We start from the raw sequence: 22,589 nt of genomic DNA, 5'->3' as shown, positions 1-22,589 counted from the left end.
TTACATTTTATTATAACGATCAAACATTAGATTTAAGCAGGGACCAAAATAATAGTTGTTTCTAAAATTTTTATCAAACAAGTCATTGACAAAACAGGTAACATGATCCAGTAATACATATGTAATTGTTTAAATGAAAGACTGATAAGTACATCTCAAAGAAATTTTTTCAAAAGATTAATAATTAAAAAATATTTATTTTTTAAGTGTTTTGGTTACGAATAATCATTATAAATAAAATAAAAAATTTTTTGGTTACCGATAGCTATTCTCGATAATAAAAATTCCTCAATCGATAATGAAAACTAATTTCCCTAGATTTTAATCACGTGGTTTTATTAGGTTTTATTCATTGTTTTTATTTTCAAGTCGTGACTCTTTAAATAAAGTTTTAATTTAATTATTATAAGAAATTGCAATTATAATAGCATATGATTGTTATATAATTTTCATAAAAGTTGCAAATAAAACACTAAATTTTAATTTCATTTTCTTGATATAAGAATTTTTTATATTCGTATAGTTAATGATTAAAAATGACACATAAGAAATGTTTATCATTTACTTTACCTGTTTAGAAGAGGTTGTGTGAATGTGCATGGAATAATTGATCTATTATCAAAGTAACTATAAGTATTATTATATTATAATTAAATATCATCTTCATTTATGAAAATATAAATGGATTTGGACGATGATATGTTCGAGCTTAGCGATGAGGAGTTGCCGATTCCAACTCCAAAGTGCAATCCTATAGAGGCACATTTAATGAAAACATTGTCGAATGTGCAAACTCGAATCGAAAAAACAACGAATGACATTAAAGAAGTTCAGGATATGACGAAACGTATTTCAGAATCTTTGTACAATCAAGCTCTGTATGGAAAAGACATATCTTCGGACTCCGATAGTGATGTGAGTTATTTGAAAAAAAAAATAATAACAATAACATAATAAAAGATAAAATAAAAAACCTACATTATTCATATATGACACACGACATATGATAAATAGTTTCATTTGTTAATTAAACAAAATTTCTTCAAAGATACTTTATAAGAGTGGAGAAGAATATTTTAGTCTAATTTTTTTAATACCAACTAGTTAGTATGAAAGGAGTTTATAAACAAAAATTAATTAAACAGAGTTTTATGTGTTATAATAAGGAATTATGAGAAAGGAAATGTGATATATTTATAATAATTACATTCAACAAGTGTTAAAGTATATTAAATTCAATATATACAATTTGTAGTTGTATGCAATAAATGGACAACCAGTAGTAAAGAAGAAAAAATGCAAAGTCAAGAAGTTCCATTATGAGATTTTGGTAATAAAAAGCAGTTGGAAATATATTTTTAATGACAAATGGGTTATTGGAATAGAACTAATGAACAATTCGAATAAGTAAGTACATTATTTTAACGACTACAAATAAAATATAATATAAAAAAGCTTTGATTTTCCAAGGATTATCTATAAATTTTAATTGAATTAAGAAAATAATAATAGTAATGTTTTAATGCGAGTGTTGATATTTTTATCTTCACCTTGGACAATCAAATAAGATATTTATTTTGTCATTGCTATTTCCTTAACTAATTTAATTAAATACAATTTCATTCATTGTAAGATAAGATTAATTTTCTATGTAATCAATTGTTTTTTAAATTTCTTTATTTTGTAAAATAATTATTGTCGTTTCGTGTTTGCAATTTATAAAATTATAAGAAATTAAAATTTATCGTATTATTTTTATCTCGATCTGATTTTACAAATAATACGATTTTATTTGCAGTAAATTTTTCATTATTGAAAAATTTATATTTGCATTAGATTTAAGTACTACATAATGTGCTGTACTATTTAATTAAGTCTTTATAAAAAAGACCGTTTCATTACAGAGATGTAACCCTATTAACTCAAATATCACTTCTAAAATATAAGTAAATATTGGAAAACTTTGAACTTACAGATCTCTAGATATTCTTGCATTTGGAAGTTGTATAATTTAACATACATCTTACTAATGCAATTATAAATTACATTTTCTCAAGGCAGTATTATTATCATTGGTACAATGACAATAATTACTATTGCAACAACGTTTATATCAATATACGTGTATGTATATTTATATACACAGATATATACATATAAGATGAGGGAAAATGTATACATGTTTTTCAAAATATGCTAACACGAAACAATTAGCCCAATTTACTTTAATGAAGTTATATCTGGAATAAAACTTCACTGTACTCATATCGATTGTATTCTGTAAAAATTAATTCAGTTGAAACAAAGAAAGGGACGTTACTTCTACGTAGTCTATTGGGAATGCAAAGTATCCTATTTCGAACTAATAGGCTATTCTCATTCGATGTTAAAGCAGAAAAAATTCGACAAAGTGAGCATCACTCTTACCATAAACCCTCGTATATTAAAAAGTTCATTGTCGCATATGGTACTTAAGCAACGAGGTACTCTCACAGGTATAATACATTTAAAATCTTTTTTGCGTTGATTTATAACAGTTTACAAACGTCTTGTTGCCTTAGGCCCTAACAATTGAATATACTGTAACGTTTCGTTTATCAAAAGGTTAAATGCAGCAGCAGTGCTTTGCAAGTGTATCGCTAATTGGAGCAATTCTCGGTATGTTTCTGTTTTCTCATCTTAATCTTCAACAGATATTTGCTATCAAATATTTTCGTTGTAATCGACGCCATTTTAATAGGTGTCGTTTAATATTTAAAGACAAAAAGATAAAAATAAGAGAAAAACAATTCCAGCGTTGATACGCTTGTTAATAATGTACGAAATACTAGCATTACTTTTTACAGATTAACTTTGTATCCTCGTCTCTTCCAAGTGCTATGTACTCATCGGGAGAATAATCGAAAAGCACAAAATCGTACCTGAAATGAAATATCAAGAATATATTATTATTGCTATTAATATTTCATTATAACTATATACAATTGGACTATATTTTATATATAATTACACCTTATCAATTCTTAACGTTAGAATTCCTCTTGGAATTAACTAGTTATCATAGCGTTAATGGGTGTTCCTTATTAAAATTTTAATTTACGGTCGTGCTATATCGTTTCCACTTAGTATACTTACCTAAACATCTCGTAGAGATCTTTGATCTGCGATTTCGATAATTGAGCGAAATAATTCTTAATAACGTCCTTCGTTTGGACACCCCTGGTAGGATTCTTCCATTCAGGTTTAATGATGTGACCCACGTGAGCTTGTTTTATGAGATAATCTTGATCTTCCTTTAATCAATATATTTTTCCAATTAAAATATAGAATTGATTAATTGTATCATTTACATAGAATTTTTTGAAAGATATATTTACATGGAGCGTTTCAAACTTTGCAATTACGTCGAATCGTACTTGACACGGCGTACAAAAGATCACAATTGGAGTCCAGTGCATATCAAGTTCGTTCCCAGCTCTCCATTGACATAACAACCATCGTACAAATTCTTCAAAAAGTGGATACCTTGGACCGTGTCGTCCATTTGTCTTTCGGTCCTAATCATAGTCGATAATGATTCATTAAATTCCACAAGACCAATCAAATTGGTGAAACATAGAAAAAAAATTAAAATAACATACATAACTTTAAAGATGGTTTGTCCTTACCCTAGATCTATAGTTCCAAACAATATGGGATCCAAGATTACTGTGAAACGTATGCGGTAAGCTATGCTCCAATTTATCTCTGTAGGCGCTGAGCAACCTCTCGAACGGATGTCTTACTATCAAGAAACTAATGCTGTCGTTTAGGAACTTGTTCAACTCATCGGCCGTGTGTCTGGGATATTTCTGCCTCGCCAGAGAAACAGGTACAGCTTTTGAGGCCTTTAAGAACTGTGGGCTGTATCTGAAAACAATTTATAAAGTTTGATGTTGATCAAGCTGTTTATTTAAACTTAGCCTGGCAGATGTTGGATCAGTTTTGCCATGAGCATCGAATGTTTTATTTTATAAGACAGATCTTTATCTCTCTGTGATATTTAAACTGCTGCTAAGACTCTTATGAAAATTTAAAGATGCAAAAATACAGAGAATGCATGAAATATACAGAAATATATAAAATATTCAAAGCATTATACTCGTAATAAGTATTACATAATAAATATGAATATATAATATTTAACAATGAATTACATTTAATAAACAATAACGGGTAAAAAAAAACTCTATTTAGATTCCATTCTTCTAATTATGCTGAAAAAAATATAAATTTGCATAAGAACTCGCAGTCTAGCAATATTAAAATTCACTAAAAAAATTTGAAAGAACGATGATATATGAAAATGTATCTTAAAAAGCGATACGTGTTAAAATTATCTCAACTTTTGTTACATGAAGGTAAAAGAACATTTGGCAAATTGGATGCTTCTTACCCCGCAAGTAGATTGAAATTATACATCCAAGAAGTAGAGGCCGCTTTGAAGACGTTGCACCATATTAAATGATATTCTCTATTTACAAGAAATTCCCAGGCGTTAGGCCTGTGAAGAGAATCGTTTCCAGGCCTGTCTAATCCCTCTTCGGCGCATTTCTCCGCCAGAAACTTCCTCCTTGTATACAATCGCTTCTCAGTTTCGGCGATCGCTGCTTCCTCCATTAGCCTTTCCTCCGGTGTCAGGTTCGCATCCTCCTGTTGACATTAATATTCATGTTGTATTCCATTAATTATATAGAACATTTTTAAGATGCTTTAAAGATGTGTTTAATTAGGACTACATAAACATTCTCACATCTCATTAGGAGTGGTAAAATAAGTAGACGTTATACGTCGCTTTTACTCCTAATGAATCAGACGCACAAATTATATTCGTAGATTTTACGATGAGTTAAGATACTAAGAGGCGAAACGGATGTAGTAATACTTAGGGTCGTATGCATCACTCTACTTATACAAGAAAGAGTTGAATTAAGGCTAAGATATGTTTTATACGACATTGATTGAAGTTGAGGAACTCTTATTCTTTTAAATTTCTATCGTTTGTCATCAGTTAGTTGATGATGCCCGCTATTATCATGGCTATTATCATATACCTATAGAAATCGAGAATCCAGGTACTCTAAAAATTCAGATACACCAAAAATTCAGGTATTCGAGAATTCGAGTACTCGGGAAATGTTGACACTTGGGACCTGAAACCTGAGATATTTAATAATTTGGATAATTGACATTAAAAAGATTCAGGTACCAGAATACCATTGGTGTTCTAGTGTTCAAGAATCCGGATATTTTATTTTTCATGTACTCGAAAGGTGAAATGATCGAATGATTTTAATATTCAGAAATTCAAGTATATACAAATTTCAATGATTAAAATCTGAACTATGTTTCAGGAGATCTACAATTTGAAATCAGATATCTGTGATATTTAATTTATAATAATATTTCTTTGTATTAGTATTGGCCAAACTATAAAATTTCTGTGTCATACGAATTATTTATATTAACAGCGTCGCGAAATTGAATACGCATTATGAAACTGAAATTAAAAGACTTTGCGAACGTGATTCGCGCTGCAAATTGTGCAAGTTTTAGACATTGAACACTGGCCAAGATTGCTACAGAAGGGTAATCGGTATCCGTTTTATCGATATAATTACCAACACTTAATACGAACACGTATAAAATCAATCGGTATCGGTTTTCACGTTCTACGCGTAAACAACTGCAGTAATAATATTATATATTATATGTTATAATATATATAACACATTTGCGTTACTTTGCTGCTCATTTCGAGCAGTATATCATTCATCTAAACATAAAACCGCTGTTTGTCATGCGAGGGATTATTTACATAGTTTCTCACTGAAATTAATGTATGAACCTCTATGGCTGTAAAAAAATTAATCGTAGCAAACTGGATTAATTTCATTCACACTTGTTCTATGAAAATTAATGATAGTTTCATCCAGAATCTATGAGAAAAATATAATATTTTTATGTTTTATATTACTACCATTTAGTACAGTATTTAGTATTTACTACAAATTACTGCTTATGTAAATTGTTACTAGTTGTTAAATTACTATTTAATATACAATAAATTAAAAAGATTGCCCATCTGTTTTAAATACTTTAAGTGACTGCAATACAGATTTGTTACTGATTGTCAGCAATCCCACGACTTATGAGGGAATAATTATGAATAAATAAACCAGTGTAAGAAGAACTAGAATAGATGAAATCTCAATATTCTAAGATTTGTTTGCATTTTTTATAGACAATCTCTCTAGCAACTTGACAGTGTCTTTTTAAAATTAATACGGACATACCAAATGTTTACAAAGAGGTCTCCATTATCAGTAGACTATGGATTCTTATACATTTGTGAGATATTTGAAGATATAAAAATGCAGAGAATGCACATAAATATGCAGAAATATATAAAACATTCAAAACAGTACCTTCTATAATATTTAATAGATAAAGCATTTTTCTAATTAAATTTCTATTTAAATATTGCATATTATAATATGATATATCCGCAATCTAGTTATATATCAATATTATGAAACAGAAAATTTTCTCTAAGTATTTCTTTACGTAATTGCTGCCAAAGAATTCAATCGAAAACTTTCATCATCTTCTTGACCTTTCGACTAAATTTCTGCTACGTAGAATCTCCCAATAATCTTCGGCAAGGAATTTTCAGGAAGTAAATATCCTAAGACAATTATGCGAGCAATTTTGCTTCAGCGTTCGACTGCAATGCGTCAAATAGGCGTACAATGCGTAATCATATCGAGCCGCCAACGCAGCGACGAGCGTTCCGATTAATTGCAGAAATTAGGAAATTGGATTAACCTTGCACACAGAAGGCCGGCGCACGCGGCGTGTGCACGTCTGACCGTAAAAGAAAACGACTTGGAGAAGCGGGGAGCTTTGAATTCTAAACCCGAATGGCTCAATCGACTGAAAGCCTACGAACGTTGTTCGTGATTCGAATCGTTTAGTCCTTGTAGAATTTGCATGATAATTGCCTCGTTTCACAATCCATTGACTTTCTAGTTCCTAGACTAATTTCTGTATTAGGTATTTGTTTGTGATCTCTGTCCGATCGTTCCATTGAATCTGACATAGATTTGTTAGGTTAGGTTAGGTTATAGGTTTGAGATTTAAAATTACATAATCATTACGACTTATAATTATTTGAATAACCAGAATATTAATTTCTGTATTAATCTTTTACGATCTGTGTTCGATCGGTTCGTTGAACCTAGATTTGTTAGGTTAGGTTAGGTTAGGTTAGGTTAGGTTAGGTTAGGTTAGGTCAGATTTCATGAGGGTTGAAAATTACATATGTAGTTACTATTGCTCATAATTATTCCAGCGAATTCTAAAGTCGTTGGACAATTGCTCGAATAATTTCAATTTAAGACACTTAATGCATTAAAGGTGCATTCTTCGAATAATTATGAGTAGTATATGCCCTCGTTTATAAGTAACAGGCTATTAAGAGCTTAATTTAGAGATGTCTCCGAAAAGTATGTATTTAGAAGAAAATCTTCCAGAAATATTGATTATTATTTAGAATACTTGAATTTTATTTTTGTTCATGATCTTATACTGTTACATATTCTCGGGAAATTTAACAGTGTCGTTCTAGAGTTGAGAAAAAGATTGCTGAAAGAAACGCTGTTTACATCGAGATTGACCTCTTACACTTTTTGAAGCTTTTTAGTAAAGTGATCCTTATAACACGACTAAGTTACAAACTGCGGTGAAACTTCTTGCAATTTTGTGCAAACGATGTTTCGTGAGATTTTATAAGGGATTACGTTCGCTATTTCACGCGATTTACCGTAACGCTACTTAATTGGAGGACCTTGAAATTGGTCATCAATTAATCGATACTTCATCGTGTTTCTGTAACTTAACGCGCACTCAACGTGAACTTTAGAATGCCGCAACGAATGCATAGAAATGAGCTTATAATAGAAAACAGTTTTCCCTCACGCGAAGTCAGATGTTAATCAGTTCTTGCGACGATTAAATAAAACTAGATGGAAAAAGGGAATAAGAAGAATATTGAGTTTACGGGTGTAGTGCGAGAGTTTAATTCTAAGATTTCTTGGAATTTGCGAGAACGTCTTAGAAACCCTAGAAACGCTTATAGTCGCTTGTAGTACGCTTATGATGAGTCAGAAGATGAGCTAAAAGATAATTCAGGCCTTTAGATAAAGAATTTCGTGAATTCGCACTGTTAGTCATTTGCGTATGACTGGGTTAAATCTTTAAAATTAAACATTACCATTTAGTAGATATTAGATAGCAGTTATTAACGATATTCGATTTACTTATTTATGGTCAATAAATAATTATTAACAACAATCATCGATAAAATCGATATCAAATTAGATATTTGGTAGATAAGAAATTAAATTACTGGAAAGTACTGATTCTAAACATATTTTAATTTTTTCTTTTTAACTTTTATAATAAAAGTTCTAATCTTTTGCTTTTGGGTCGCTAGACTTTTATTCCATGTACACTTAACTGAATATAGCTACTAAAACTTTTAAAATTCAATTGTGTCTAATACAAAATGATTATATTTTGTCCTTAGACTATTCAATTTTCCATTAAATCAATACTTAAGTTAATGCAATTCTATCACGTAATAAAATACTAGAAAAATGGATCTCTAAAAGAAAAATCTATTTTACAAAAACTAAATAAAAATAATAAAAATTGAGCTATTATTTAACTGTAAAAACTAAACACTCTTACCTTTAATGATCTAAGCTCAATTACAATTCATCTGTTAAAATAAAATCCATAGAATTCGCTAAGATCTTTCCAATTTTTAATCTTACTCCTCCATCTTTCTTAGATGTTAAAATCTTAAGAAATTCCTCCATGAATCAAACATGTCAGCTTTTTAACATTTCCTATGATCAATCTGAGCTACTGTACTCGAACAACTGGCAAGATTCTCTTCCTCTCTGAACAAACGATAATGTCGTCGATAAAATGATAGATTTCTGATGGTCCCGGGGGTGGAACTCGATGGTCGTGGTCAGGCGGAAGCGCCGAATATAGAAATAGTGGCTTCCGTTTATTGATTTCGGAGTGGAAGTCGAACGGCTGCCCCTGACGCCGACGCCGACGCCGACGCCGACGCCGATGCCGACGTGGCGAATATGGGCCACACGGGTGGTGCAGCGTGCGCTGCACTTCCTCAACTTTGTATCTGTCCACGTGTACGTGCACCCGTGTGTGTCTCTGTAGATCCGAGGACCAGATAAGTTTCGAAAATCATCACTAGACTATGGATTTTTACGCATTTACGGGAAATTTGAAATTGCACGCAATACACGTAATATGCAGAAACATATAAAATATCAAAATTGCTATACGCCTTACAGTATTTAGTAAATTAAGTAATTTTTTTAAATTATTCTCATAAAACTGTGAACTCGCATTAGTATCCGCAGTCTAATCAACATAGTATGTGGAGTTGCGAAAAAGTAAAAAAAAAAAAAGTGGAAGAAATGCAGATCTGATTAATTATAGAGTAATATTTCTTTTTAAATGGTACAGTTATTTATTAAAATTAGATATTTGATAGATAACAAATTAAATCATTGGAAACTACTTCTTGTCCTTTTAATTTGTTCTCTTGTTAATCTTTATTTGTTATAAATTTATTATAAACGTCCAAAATTATAATCTCTTGTTTTTGTATAATGATTCTGAATTCTAGCTAATCATCAAAAATCTAAAAAAAATCTACCATACAAAGGACCTGCATAATATTTTCCATTAAGGTCCTTTTCTTTGCTTAACCTCATAGACCAAATTGAATATGACTGCAGAAGTATCGTCACTTCGTTTGCATCTTTGCTTTATGATAGACTTCTAATGGACCCGTACACCAGTTTATTACAAACAAAGACATTAAGTGTGTAAAAATTAAATCAGCGCATCTTTAGGTAAATTTATCGTTTAATTATCGGTTTTGCTTTTGTACCAGTCATAAATGCATAATTATACGATACCGATCAATCACGGTACGTTTACTTGTTTGATAAAAGAAAATCGTTCATAGTGGCTATCCTCTAATTATTTTGAACAGTGTATTGTGCGTTGCCAAAAGTCTAATAATGCAGACTTCTGGAACATTCAAAGACAGTTTCAGCAAAAGTGAAGTTTCTGAAAGGATTTAGAGTTGAGTTAGGAATAAGTAGGAGATATAAAGAGATTTGTAAAATATCTTCAACTCTTGAAATTGTAATTTTAACTCCTTTTGCATTTATAGACAATTAGGTCTATAAGTATAGGCAAAGCAAAAGACCTTAATGGAAAAGGTTTTTATAGGTAAGATTTAACCATTTAAATATAAGCAAGAAAGTCTTTTACTTTGAAAATGATTATTCACATTCTAAGATGTTTTCGTTTGATGATAGTGTTATTTTTATAATTTAATATAGGGATCCTCAGTTTCAGATGGTTTGCATCAACAAAGTTAGATCAGGAAATTATAATCTGAATATAACTCGTGATTCATCGTATAACCGTGAATATGTACCATGATTTGGAACATGTTTTATGGTCTAACCTGCTTAATCTCTAGGAAAAGTATGCTAAATCAGTTAAGGAAATATAAATAGGAATCACAATATTCAGTATGTTTTTAAAGGATCCAACGATTAAAGATTAAAAATCACGATTACTGATAAATTTCTCAAAATTAATAATCTTAGAATAAGTATACCTTTTAAGTTAGAAGCCAGTTGTGTCTGTGCATTGTTAGATGTATCTACTGTATATTTAAGTCAAGTACCTAACATGTATTTAAGCTAGTCTTTAAGCTACAAGTCTATAGTACAACCTTATTACATTGATCAGAAAATTATACTGTTGTAATACAGCATGTTATATCACGTGAAAATATTGTTTTTACAATTTCGAAACTGCATTTTATGTCAATATTAAAAACTTAAAAAAAATATATTTTTAATCTAATGATTATATCGATAAAGAATCCCAAGATAGCAATATTATCGATTAATTAATTTTAAGTGATTAATTGCTTAAACAAAGCAAGTGATTTTTAAATGAGTCCAATTTGTCTATGTATCGATTGATTTGAGTAACGACGCTTTCTTAAATATTACATAAATCATTAATGCTATTTTTGTTAGTAACAAAAGACAAAGGATTAATTTTTAATTAACTCGCCTGCATCTAAAATTATTCTTATCCTAATTTTGAAACCAAACCTAAGATGTTTCACTTGAATTTGTTTATGAAATTAGAAAAAAAGCTGTTTCAAAGAAATCATAAGACACTTCTGGAATAGAAAAGGAAATCACTTTTACTTTTTTAAATAAGATAAATATATTTCCTTTATGGATCGTAAATAATTCTTTCGGCTGTAAATATTTGAATATCAATAGTAGTCGGTTTTACTATTAAAGAAATTGCTCCTTTATTTAACCTGTAGACCATCCAACGAGATATGCACATTCTACAATTGCCGATTTTTCCAATAACTTTTTTTCTTAACTTTTCCAATAACTTCTTTTTTAACTTTTCTAATAACAAGTGGTTTTATGTATCTATTAATTTTTACCAATTGCAATTCCTATTTATTTATATTACTTTCTTTATATTATAGAGACGACTGATGTTGAAAACAATTATCAGTAATTTTTCTTATATTATGGCAACCATTATTATTAAAAAAAATTCTCTTCAACGTCTTTTTTTAATCGTAGAAATAATTATTATTTACAAAAATTCTAATTAGTATCTTTTTAATTATAAAAATCAATGATTTTACAACAACGTCCTTTTTATCATCTTTTCCTTGAATTATGCAAGTAACATTTTATTTAAAAAAATCCTGTTCTGCTCAATTATGGGAATATTACAGCTAAATATCACAGTGACTTCATTCAATAATGGTTTCCGTGTACAACGTAATTTAAAGATCGATGCAAGATGATTTACGGAAGCGGTAAATAATTTTTTGTTCCCTCGACGTGAGTTTCATAATAAATTGCCTGAAACGATGCTTATCTAGTTTGCCGCACTTGTAACGAGGGACACACCGCGCTGGGAGAATAATTCGCTATTCCAATGACATTAAGAGTGATTGCAACACGCCACTTGCTAGCTCACGAGTGTCTCACGGTGAATATCTTCTAACTTCTCCTTCAAAAAGAAATCTACATAGTGACATCAACTCTTCAGTGTGGAATTACCTATGACGTGCAACCGATCAAAGAAAGCAAATAAATTTGCAAAAGAAAAAATTTCTGAAACTTCTGTCTTAATTAAAAAATGAAAAAGAAAAGAATATGGAAGTACTTAATAGTATACAATTTCAATCGAAGAACACAAAAGAATTTTTAAACAGTTTCTACAGCTACGCTCACAGTTGAAAAATCAAAGAGAAAGAAAATATCAAGGTGTTCGTCATTAGTGGAAAATTACATAGGGTACATACTGTTATTAAGAAATATAAAGAAGCTATAATTGTAATTGAAAGGAAAGATCAAAGTATAGATTTCAGTGTTTCCTATAGCGTACAATCTCAATGAAGGAAACTATATATAAACAGAATGCCTTGAAAATACCTAGAACTACGTTTATAATTAAGATACCACAGAGAATATATTAAACTTCATCACAACATCGCAATCTCAACCAAAAACATAAAAGCGAGAAGATTTAAAAATTATTACTGAAGAAAAAATAGAAAGTGTCTAGATTTCACTTAGAAACAACTAACGAAATTTTTGGATGGAAATAGTCCAAGTATTCATATGTAAATTAGAAATCTAGATACTTTGGGATATTTAATATCTTACACATATTCAAAATGAATTTACGTATTTTGTGATTTAGAGTAATCTAAATATTTTTAGATCTCTAAATATCTCCATTAAAGATAATATATAAATTTTAAAAAAGTATCTACAATTTACAGAAAATCTCAAGAAACGAAAACTTTATTGTAATTTGCGGTTGAGATCATTGTAAGGTATTGGATTTTAAAAGATCAATCCTGGACCAAGGTTCCTTGGAACCTCTTCTCAGTTTGCTTGGTCTATTTTCAGCTAATATATTTTTCTTGTTCATCACTGGTCAAACACGGAAAGTATTAAGGTGGACCGGTTCTAGTGGACCACCATATGTGCACGGGTAACGCACACATTATGTAAGACCCTTCCGTAGCTCTTCTATCCAGTTGTATAACTTCCTTCGGTTACGTTTTCTCACTAGAACTCAATTCCCGTGCTTGTATGCGGATCGTCGCACTTTTGCGCAGAAGATCAATGGAACCGGACAAATACTTTACGTCGCGTCGTCCGGTAAAAACTATCTTTATCTACGTTTCTCATGAACGCATGTAAAGACAGTTCCTTTCGCCGTTAAAGTTAAAAGCCATGTTTGCCTTTGTTATCGTACGATGCACAGGATGTACCGGAAATTTTTCAGATATTCCTCGAGAGATAAATTTAAGCCCTGTATAGGATGTCACGTGACTTGGAAATCACATTTGTATATACCAGTGTTCCTGCATTTTTAAGCTTCTGTTTTATTTCATTACGTTGTTATCGTATCTTATTAATATTTTGTTATGTCGCTAGAAATTGGTTTATCCATGAAGATTATTAGCTTATCAAATTTAAATTAAATTAGGAAACTGTAATTACGCACAATATGAACAAATTAAAGAACAGAAACAATGAGTATCGAAGATCAAGTATTAGATATATAGCACAGTGATTCGAATTTTAATGGTGGCTTAAGATTAAAATTGTAAAAGGCATTTAATTATTAAATTGATCAAGTGTACAGTGGAATAAATACTCAATTATTAAAATTAAAATTTTAATACACATTAAAATTAGAATGGTAGAAAATCTATATTCAAATCGTAAAAAATATTTGATCAATCAAATTGAGCAGAATAATTAAAATCACTCTAATTAAAATTTTTACGCAAATTAAGATTCGAATGGTAAAAGGTTTCTGTTCAAATCATAAAAAATATCACACTAAAAGGCTATTAAATTATTAAGTTGACTAGATATAATTAAATAAAACGTAATATGTAATTAATTTTAATACAAATTATTAAAATTAAAATGATAAAACGTCTCTATCTTCGACTTATAAAAACTGAAAAAATTCTATATCAAAGTAAAGACTACAGAAGGTATCATCTAAAATCAACTGCTACGTAGCACTAGTAAGAAGTGGTGACAAATGAAACTATCGACTTTTATTTCCCGTCGGCGGATATTCTCCAACGGTTAGAAAAACGTCAAATAAAACGACAATCATCTGTATCGGCGATAGATCGATTTATGTCGGTAGAGTAATTGTCGAGATTGAGGGGTAACTGTAACCACCCTTTGCATGCTTAAAGGGGTGGTATCGGACGACTGTAGGCAGAACTGCATTTGTGTGCCGCATTGCGCTCCTGGAAGTCTGCCAATCTACTACGTTGACTTTGCTTTACGTAAGGAGACCGCTTTTCGATGTAACCTCTCCACCGTGGGGTAAAAAACAAAGGCAACGATCTTTTCTTGGAACATGTTGCACTTAGGTCACCCTACATTTGCGCAGTACCGCAAGAAAAGGATTCTTCCTTCTAACCGTGAGAAGAAGTCACGATGCATGACATCGTCACAATGGATACGATAAGACAATACTTTTTTTCTTACACACCGTGAACCTAAATTCCTGGTACAGGTGAAGTCTGGAAGATTCTGTGGCTCGAAATAAGACACCAAATATAACTTATACACCCGTGAGCCTAAATTCGTGGTACAAATGAAGTCAGGACGATTCTGTGAATCAAAATAAGATATCAAATAAAGTTTATACATCGTGAGCCTAACTTTGTGGTACAAATGAGAAGGATTTACTTGAGATTGAAATCAAGAGAAAAATTAAGAGTAATAAAATTACATTGGAGGTTTCATTTCTTAGAAAGTCAAGCTTGAAAAGTTCTCAATTATATACGTGATATTTCTGTTCACAAGTATCAGGATACCTACTGATTGTTGGTTTTGCACAGATCATGGTGGACCCAGGCTTGTGGTTATACAAAATAAGACTGCAGACTACGTACTTGTACAAAATAGAAATCTTATGTATATGACAATAAGCTGATGAAATTATTTGCAAGAATTTCTAGAATCTTAAAATAGTGAATTAACGATTATAATAATATGAGGACCCCTATGTAATGTTTCGATCAAAATTTATTGAAAAAATTGAACAGCCCGAAGTTTAAACATTAAAATTGTCCGATTTTATGATGACAAAGAAAATGTATATATGTATGTACTTCATTATATACAATTGGTGAAATTTTTTATTACAATATTGAACATATAATATTGAATGAATTAGAAGGGCGAAAAAAGATGTGGTAAAGCTAGAGAGTAAACAACGCATTGGCCTTTCTCTTCCCACCGCATCATGCGAATAGAATAACGGATTATATAACTATAAAACGCTTAAGGATATATCTTAGTAACATGAGAAAAGTGGATAAATACACCTAGTCTCCTTACGAAATCATTTGTTTTTTTAGATAAAAAAGTGCGCATTAGCAAAAATTAAAACGGCCTAATGTACATGACTGAAGGGATATGAGTATTATGGACACACTACATTGGCTTGTGTATAGTCATTAGTCAGGCGTAATCGCACGTTGAATAGATTATAAAGACTTCACTGTTTGAGGAAGCCAAAGTGTCACCTACACTAGAGAGGAATTTTATACACCTTTTTATGTGTATAAACATTATGTGTATAAACATTATTGAAGTAAATATGTCTTATTGAAATGTACAACGAATTATTGTAATAGCTACTAGTAAAGTAAAAGATGAATATGGAAACGTCCAAATTTTTTAACCAATCAATGACGAAGTACTGGACGATATTTCGTCAAAGACAAACAAATCCGAATTACTTTAAATAATAATGCACATCTAATCTCATAAAGTATTGTAAATGTAATTTTTCAATAACACCATCTGTCTCATCTAACTTTTAAGGTTATTTCAAACAACTCAAATGAAAGAACTGTTCTTTTAAAAAAAGGGAAGGAACTAGAACAATCTTTCAGTGTTTCGAACAAAGGGATAGTTTTCGGCCGCGTTTCTAACGAGAACGAGTCTTCTATAGCTCTTCTAAAGTAATTGTTCCTTAGAAAGTGATCCGCCTAATTTTCCGGTGTGGTCCAAATGCCGAACGAGCGCGCGCGCGTGCACAGAAAGCCTTCCGCTAAGAACAAAAGAAATCCTTGGCCAGTGTCAGATAAAAGATCGTCACTCACCTCCAACAAAAGCCCTTGCTGCACACTGTTGCCGGCATCCTGGTTCGATAGAGCAAACACCAACAACATCAAGATACCAGCAGCCAGCAACGTTCGCCTAATCGTCGCGAACACATATCGTCGTGGTGTCATCTTCTCACGATGTACGATCTTTCTTCGATACTCATAACGAACTGAAAAACAAAACCGAATAGATTTCTATTGTATTCTCATTAATCGATACGATCAATAAAAAAGATAAACAATACCTTGACGGGGAATAAATAATGATTAGACTGTGGATTTTTATGCGTTTATAGGACATTTGAAACTACAAAATTGCACACAATGCACATAATACGAAAACATATATAAAATATCCACAGTATAGTGTTTTCTATAATGCTTGGTAGATAAAACAATTTTCTATCAAAGTTCTATTCTTTCAGTAATATTCTCAAAAGGTATGAATTTACACAAAAATGTACTATTATGGGGTTAATAGATTTTTCTAGAAAAAATTGAATTAATCAAATATACGATGTTTTATAGAAATTTAACATGTTGTGTGTATTAGAATTATCAATATTTACAACGTTATTATAGTTAGGCTTACTTTTGGCTAGGTATGACAGGTGAATATTGAGGTTAGATAACAATGACAGATGGTTTGTCATTCATGCAGCATCACTCGTGGTTTATGAGAGATTATAACAAAAATTGAAGATTCTTTTTGTGTTTATTTTGTAAAAGATCTATGTTTCAAAAACCTATGTCACGTACCCTGAATTATTGATAACAAACTTAATTGCATCCTTTTTTCTCTAAAATGTTTTAAATAAACTTCCTAAAATAATGGAATTGGTCCTATATTTGTTAATGACGCTATAAATACTTAGCCATTAGAAATTTGAATTATTCCATTACAAACATGAATTATGCGCAATATAATGGAAAAAATACAAATAAGTAATGTTTCGTAAAGAGTTTATTGGGATACAATGTATGTATGTACATCATGTAATCACCAGTCATCAATAGTCACGTGTTTGTTTCGTAAGGATGCATGTTACGAACCTGTTAGAAACCTTAAAGTGTAACAATAGTATAAAATTACATTTTATTTGAAGTTAGAACTAAGATGAAAATATCTTTACCATGTACAGAATGTTATATGGTTTATGTTGTTTACTAATTGAAAACTAGTTAACAGTACCTATACTAATCATAGTACAAGAAGCAATTTACATATGTCTTATCGATTTGCACTTTTTAACTCGATAACAATACTCTAATCATACATAAGTAACATTATCGTAATATCGATACTATAATTCCTTGTATATTAACGATATACATACAATATTGATTCTTTCATGGAATCATCAAACGAGTATCTATTGCATTTGATATACACTGTTCGATATGAAACGATATTTCGTAGATTAATATCGATCGGTCTTTACTTTAAAAAATTGGTCATTACTATATAATATTATTAAAAAAAAATATATATATATATATGTATGTTTGCTCATTCACCAAGTTCCAAGGCCATTGCAGAATAATACGTGCAATACTTATAAAGTGGAACGTCAGATTCAAGGATCGATGGCGCTCTATCGAAAAGTTTGCATGGAAACGCGAAATGCACACGCGCGCATAATCCAACGTTTCTTTTTATCAATTTAATTTTACATCTTTTTTTATAAATTTATCTGTCAAATGAGTGTCAGACACACCTTCGGTAAAATCATTACAGTAATTATCGTTACATCTTGTCATTAAGGATTTTTTATTTGCTAATTATCGTTCATATGTTATTAATTATATATCTAATCGCTAAACAAGTACCACATCCGAGAGAAAAGCGACAAGCAATTACAAATTACAAAAAAAAAACAAAATAATGTCCTTTGTATATTTTTTTATTTATTCAAAATTTGGATAAATAGTTTTAGTCCAATTTTGAACTTTGGTATTCTATTATAGTAAAGTATTACATGATAACTTGCAAATATTTTCCAAATTATAATACCCAGAGATCAGAATTAAGTATATAGATGTATGACTACTTTACTAAAATCATTTTCCATTTATCCAAACTTTTCCACTTTTTACTTAAACTAATTTTTAAAATAAACAGTAAATATGGCAATTCTAGAATTATTTTTCAAATTCTGTTCCACAGAGTGATCAGATAATATCAAATGTCAAAATGGATGAAAGACGCGAGCAACGAACTTTTTAAGTAGCAATGCAGTCGATGCATACGTTTCCTAGGTCAATGGGTCACAGGACATCCCTTCTTTTTCGTGACCTAACTCATTCCTTTACACAAATAATCATATATTTTGCCTCCTTTCGATACATTTTTATATTTATTTGCTCTAATACGTACTTGGCGTGGACATATATGCCCCGATATCAAGATTCAACGATGCATCTATCGTACCCCCTGCAAGAAATCCAACCTTCACCTCTTCGATTCTTCCACTGGATTCGATCCTTTGTGTATACCTGGTCGAAACTGACCGCGAGTCGAAATACAATTAATATACTTTTCGAGATGTCAAACACGTGACAAAACTGACTGATTGAACGAAAACTATAGACACCACATGATCACGGCGGCATCCTGCAGATTACTGAAGACTGAAGAGACATACACTGTTCCGTATACTTCCATACATGCGTCGTCTGCTACTAACTGAGCCGTACTCGCTTCCTGATTGGCCGACGTTTTCGCGGGTCGATTTACTTCATGATCACCTCTGCGTATGCGCACCACATTGAAACTGTCTTCGTTACCCTTTGCGACACTATACAGACTCCCTTTAATTATCTATCTATCCTCCTTCGAATATTGCTTTCATTATCGAGCAATATTAAATAGCAAATAGCTATGCAAACGTTTCCGTTTGACCCTCTATATATCGAAGCTACTTTAAAGTAACACTTTCACTAGAATACTGCTATCAAATATGCTTAGAACCCTGACAGAATTTATAAGAAACACTTCTATAAAGTTCTTTCAAGTGTCATAAAATAATGTCAACGCCTAGACAGGCGTGTTATTTGAATAGGTTTGATGTATCTGTAATGAAGATAGTAGTAGAAAATAAATATGAGTTACGATGGGAACTTAACAATAATGAAATGAAAAATTGTAATCCTTTTTTCATTATTCTATTTGTTACATTATAAAAGCATATACACAGTTCATATTACAGAATGATACGAGTTAAGAAATAATAAATACTAAAAGAAGGAAATTTTACTATCTCGATTACATATTCCATGTCAGTTTGTACACTCCATATTTCTAATTTCGTATAAATATCGATAAAACAGTATTATAATGTTATCTACATTACTTGGTAACTAGCCATTGTCCACTACTTAGTGGAAGTGAGCATTACAGTGAACTCCACTTATCTAAATTCATTGGGGACAAGTGTGAAATAATTAATATAAGAAGTGATATGAATAGAATATGAAAATTTCCAACAAATGGAATTTTACTGTATATTACCTCTCTAATTTGACTTCTTGAGATATTCAACTTCTTTTCAGGAAAATAAGAAATCCCCAGGTTTACATGTCTCTCGCAGAGGACGACGATCTTTGTGGTATATCGATGATTTGGAACTTGGAGAACGAAACATTTGGATACCCAATCAATGAGATTCGGCCATCTAGCAAAGTCGTTGCTACCGTCGTTCTCGATTTACCAAAATTCGATAAAAAGAACTTCTGTGAGGTGTATGGTACAATCGCCTACGAAGTCGAAGAAACAGAATATCAAGTTCCAGTACCTATTATCCGTCTTACAATCGAAGACACTATCGACGATAGTTACCAAGTCAAATTTCTAACCGCTGGAAACCATGTTAGCCCAATAGGAACGAATGATATCGTGCCAATGATTTTAGCATTAAGAAGTACATCGGTGGAAAAAAATATAAATGCACAAATAAAAGGAGTTCCTGAAAGAAATAAAGAATTTCTGAAATTCTTGAAAGAAAAGTCTTTTCAAGAAATCTATACAAATACTTATATTGTACAGACAACTGGATGCCTGATGCACTGTTTGATTGAAATATTGCCTAACACCAAAACACAGGAAAAATTAAGAATTTCTGCAAGGTGAAAATAATGTTCTTTTGAGAATTTTATATTTCAAAAATAATTAAAATAAGATTTAATAAATGATTAAATAATTTTGTAATGTTCCTAGCAAAGCTACGTTTCATGAGGTTCAACATATTACATATATCGATTAGTTTTAACGTATATGAAAATACTAAAATTATTTTGCGGTAAGTTATTATTCTTGAAATATTTCATTGTGAAAATCAGACATTGAAAACGAACAATGAGCATTTTTGGAGAATGATTTTGGAGATTTTTTATATAATCTTCCTTCGGTTAAAATACAATAAAGAACATAAAAATAATTTCAATAAAAATGTATAAATAAAATAAAAATCGATTGAATTTAATAAATTTCGTTTCAGATTGTTGACAAAAGTTAATTTTCAACAAATCAATTTTTTCAGAATTTTTACTAGAAATTAATTATTAAGGGTATTTTTCCTAATAATAATATATAAATTCTTTGATAATATGTCATCATTCATAATTAAATATAAACATATAAATTAATTCCAAAATCTTTTCGTCGCTTAGTTTTCAATACAAACAGGTCTCCGCAGAAAAATTTTCGTGTGTATTTCTGTATCGTAAGCATTAACGTAATAATTAAATTAAGTATTGATATAACATATACTGTATTTCATGAAATGTGGCTTTGTTACAAATAGAAATATATCCAACTTTTTAAAATTTTTATTATTAATTTCTTAGCTATTTTCATTTACCTCAAAGGTTATATATACATGTATTTATAGATCTAGCCACCAAATGAATATAATATTACGGCTTGTAAAAGAATATTTTCCGGATATCGTGATTGAAGAAGATGTTAATCCCATTCGTGCTGCGATGGCCCTCATGGAGGAATTAAAATTATATCTCCAGGACACGAGCACCGCCACGCGACAAATGGCGAGAATAAAAACTGACCTACTTATCCCGTGAACATGGTAAAACAGATTTTGTTCATTAACGGGGGAATAGATTTGACGTACATGTACATACCAGTTATACTAAAAAATGAGATCCTTAACCTCAAATAAATGAGTAAACAAATATATACTGTGTTTAAAAAATCTAATTGATCCATTAACATATGTAATTAATTCAAAAATTTTTATTATTGCACGTTGCATTTTTATACGAAAGAATCTTGTAAAATACATGAGACCGTGATATATATACTTAAAGGACACGTATGACAATTTAAAATATCACATATAATATTCATCGAATGTTTTTATATGAAATTGAACAGTACAAATCGTAGGAAATGCCACAACAATCATCTATTGATATAACTGTAGTGGATTGTTATGCCCGCACCAGCATGTGCATATGACCCTAAGCTGTAAGAATTAAAGTTATATTTTCAGGACGCGAGCACCACCACGTAACAAATGGCGAGAATAGGAACTGACTTCCTATCCTTATCTCATGAGCACGGTAAAACAGATATTGTTCATTAACAGGAGAATAGATTGAATGTATATAGTATATGTACATACATGTACATAGTACATACTTACTGTCAACGTTAAAATTCGTTTGGAATTTCTCTAATAGAAAAGGGGGTTATAGCGAATGAAATTTTCTATCGTTCTCTTCTATTAAATTTTATATTTTATATTTTTTATATTTATGTATAATTTGTATATAAATCTTGTACGCGATTGTTCACTGTATAAGATTCCCATATGAAATCATTATTTATTTGAGAGTTCAAATCGAATTGTATAATATCGAAGGATTTCGAATTATTATCATCTCACTCCTAGCTCTTGCTCCTAGACAATAATATCAGGATAGTATGGCATAGGTAGTAGCATCGTAACTATCGAGATCCCGCCGAAAACCGGTTTACTCACTACTACTTTTACCTAACTGCAATTGCACAAGTGTAATGTTGATATAAAACTATGTTATATCGTGTACGAATAATTTTCATGAAAATCTCAACTGTGTGATTTATTATAGATATATTAAGGTTTATATACTTGTTGTCATTCATCTAACATATTTCGTTTTTTATGTAAATGCGACTAAACATATCTATATATAAATACATATGGAG

General features: G+C 30.7%; 2 protein-coding genes and 1 long non-coding RNA gene across 4 annotated transcripts; 1 reads left to right on the top strand and 2 right to left on the bottom strand.

Moving 5' to 3' along the window:
• The first annotated feature begins 419 nt into the window (after positions 1-419).
• LOC117160308 (uncharacterized) lies at positions 420-21,573 on the top strand. Of its 2 annotated transcripts, XM_076623675.1 has the most exons (5): positions 421-623; positions 714-915; positions 1,256-1,407; positions 19,934-20,506; positions 21,271-21,573. In XM_076623675.1, the coding sequence occupies exons 2-5, from the start codon at positions 769-771 to the stop codon at positions 21,458-21,460; spliced, it is 1,062 nt and encodes a 353-aa protein (XP_076479790.1). In that variant the 5' UTR covers positions 421-623; positions 714-768; the 3' UTR covers positions 21,461-21,573. The 2 variants fall into 2 exon arrangements, with proteins under 2 accessions (XP_033196876.1, XP_076479790.1); XM_033340985.2 differs by having other exon boundaries at positions 420-915.
• On the bottom strand, positions 2,424-18,994 carry LOC117160316 (carbohydrate sulfotransferase 11). Its single transcript, XM_033341007.2, has 7 exons — positions 18,759-18,994; positions 16,379-16,551; positions 4,436-4,692; positions 3,669-3,909; positions 3,378-3,557; positions 3,136-3,293; positions 2,424-2,921 (listed from the first exon to the last, which is right to left on the bottom strand). Exons 1-7 carry the CDS (start codon positions 18,769-18,771, stop codon positions 2,834-2,836), a joined length of 1,110 nt encoding a protein of 369 aa, XP_033196898.1. The 5' UTR covers positions 18,772-18,994; the 3' UTR covers positions 2,424-2,833.
• On the bottom strand, positions 19,588-20,340 carry LOC143303487 (uncharacterized). The gene is made up of 3 exons (XR_013059866.1): positions 20,220-20,340; positions 19,893-20,137; positions 19,588-19,795 (listed from the first exon to the last, which is right to left on the bottom strand). It is a non-coding gene; the product is annotated as an uncharacterized LOC143303487 (long non-coding RNA).
• Positions 21,574-22,589: the final 1,016 nt, after the last annotated feature.

This window comes from Bombus vancouverensis, chromosome 13, assembly GCF_051014615.1.
Source record: "Bombus vancouverensis nearcticus chromosome 13, iyBomVanc1_principal, whole genome shotgun sequence".
NCBI classification, from domain to species: domain Eukaryota; kingdom Metazoa; phylum Arthropoda; class Insecta; order Hymenoptera; family Apidae; genus Bombus; species Bombus vancouverensis.
This window is presented reverse-complemented; position numbering and strand designations above follow the sequence as displayed.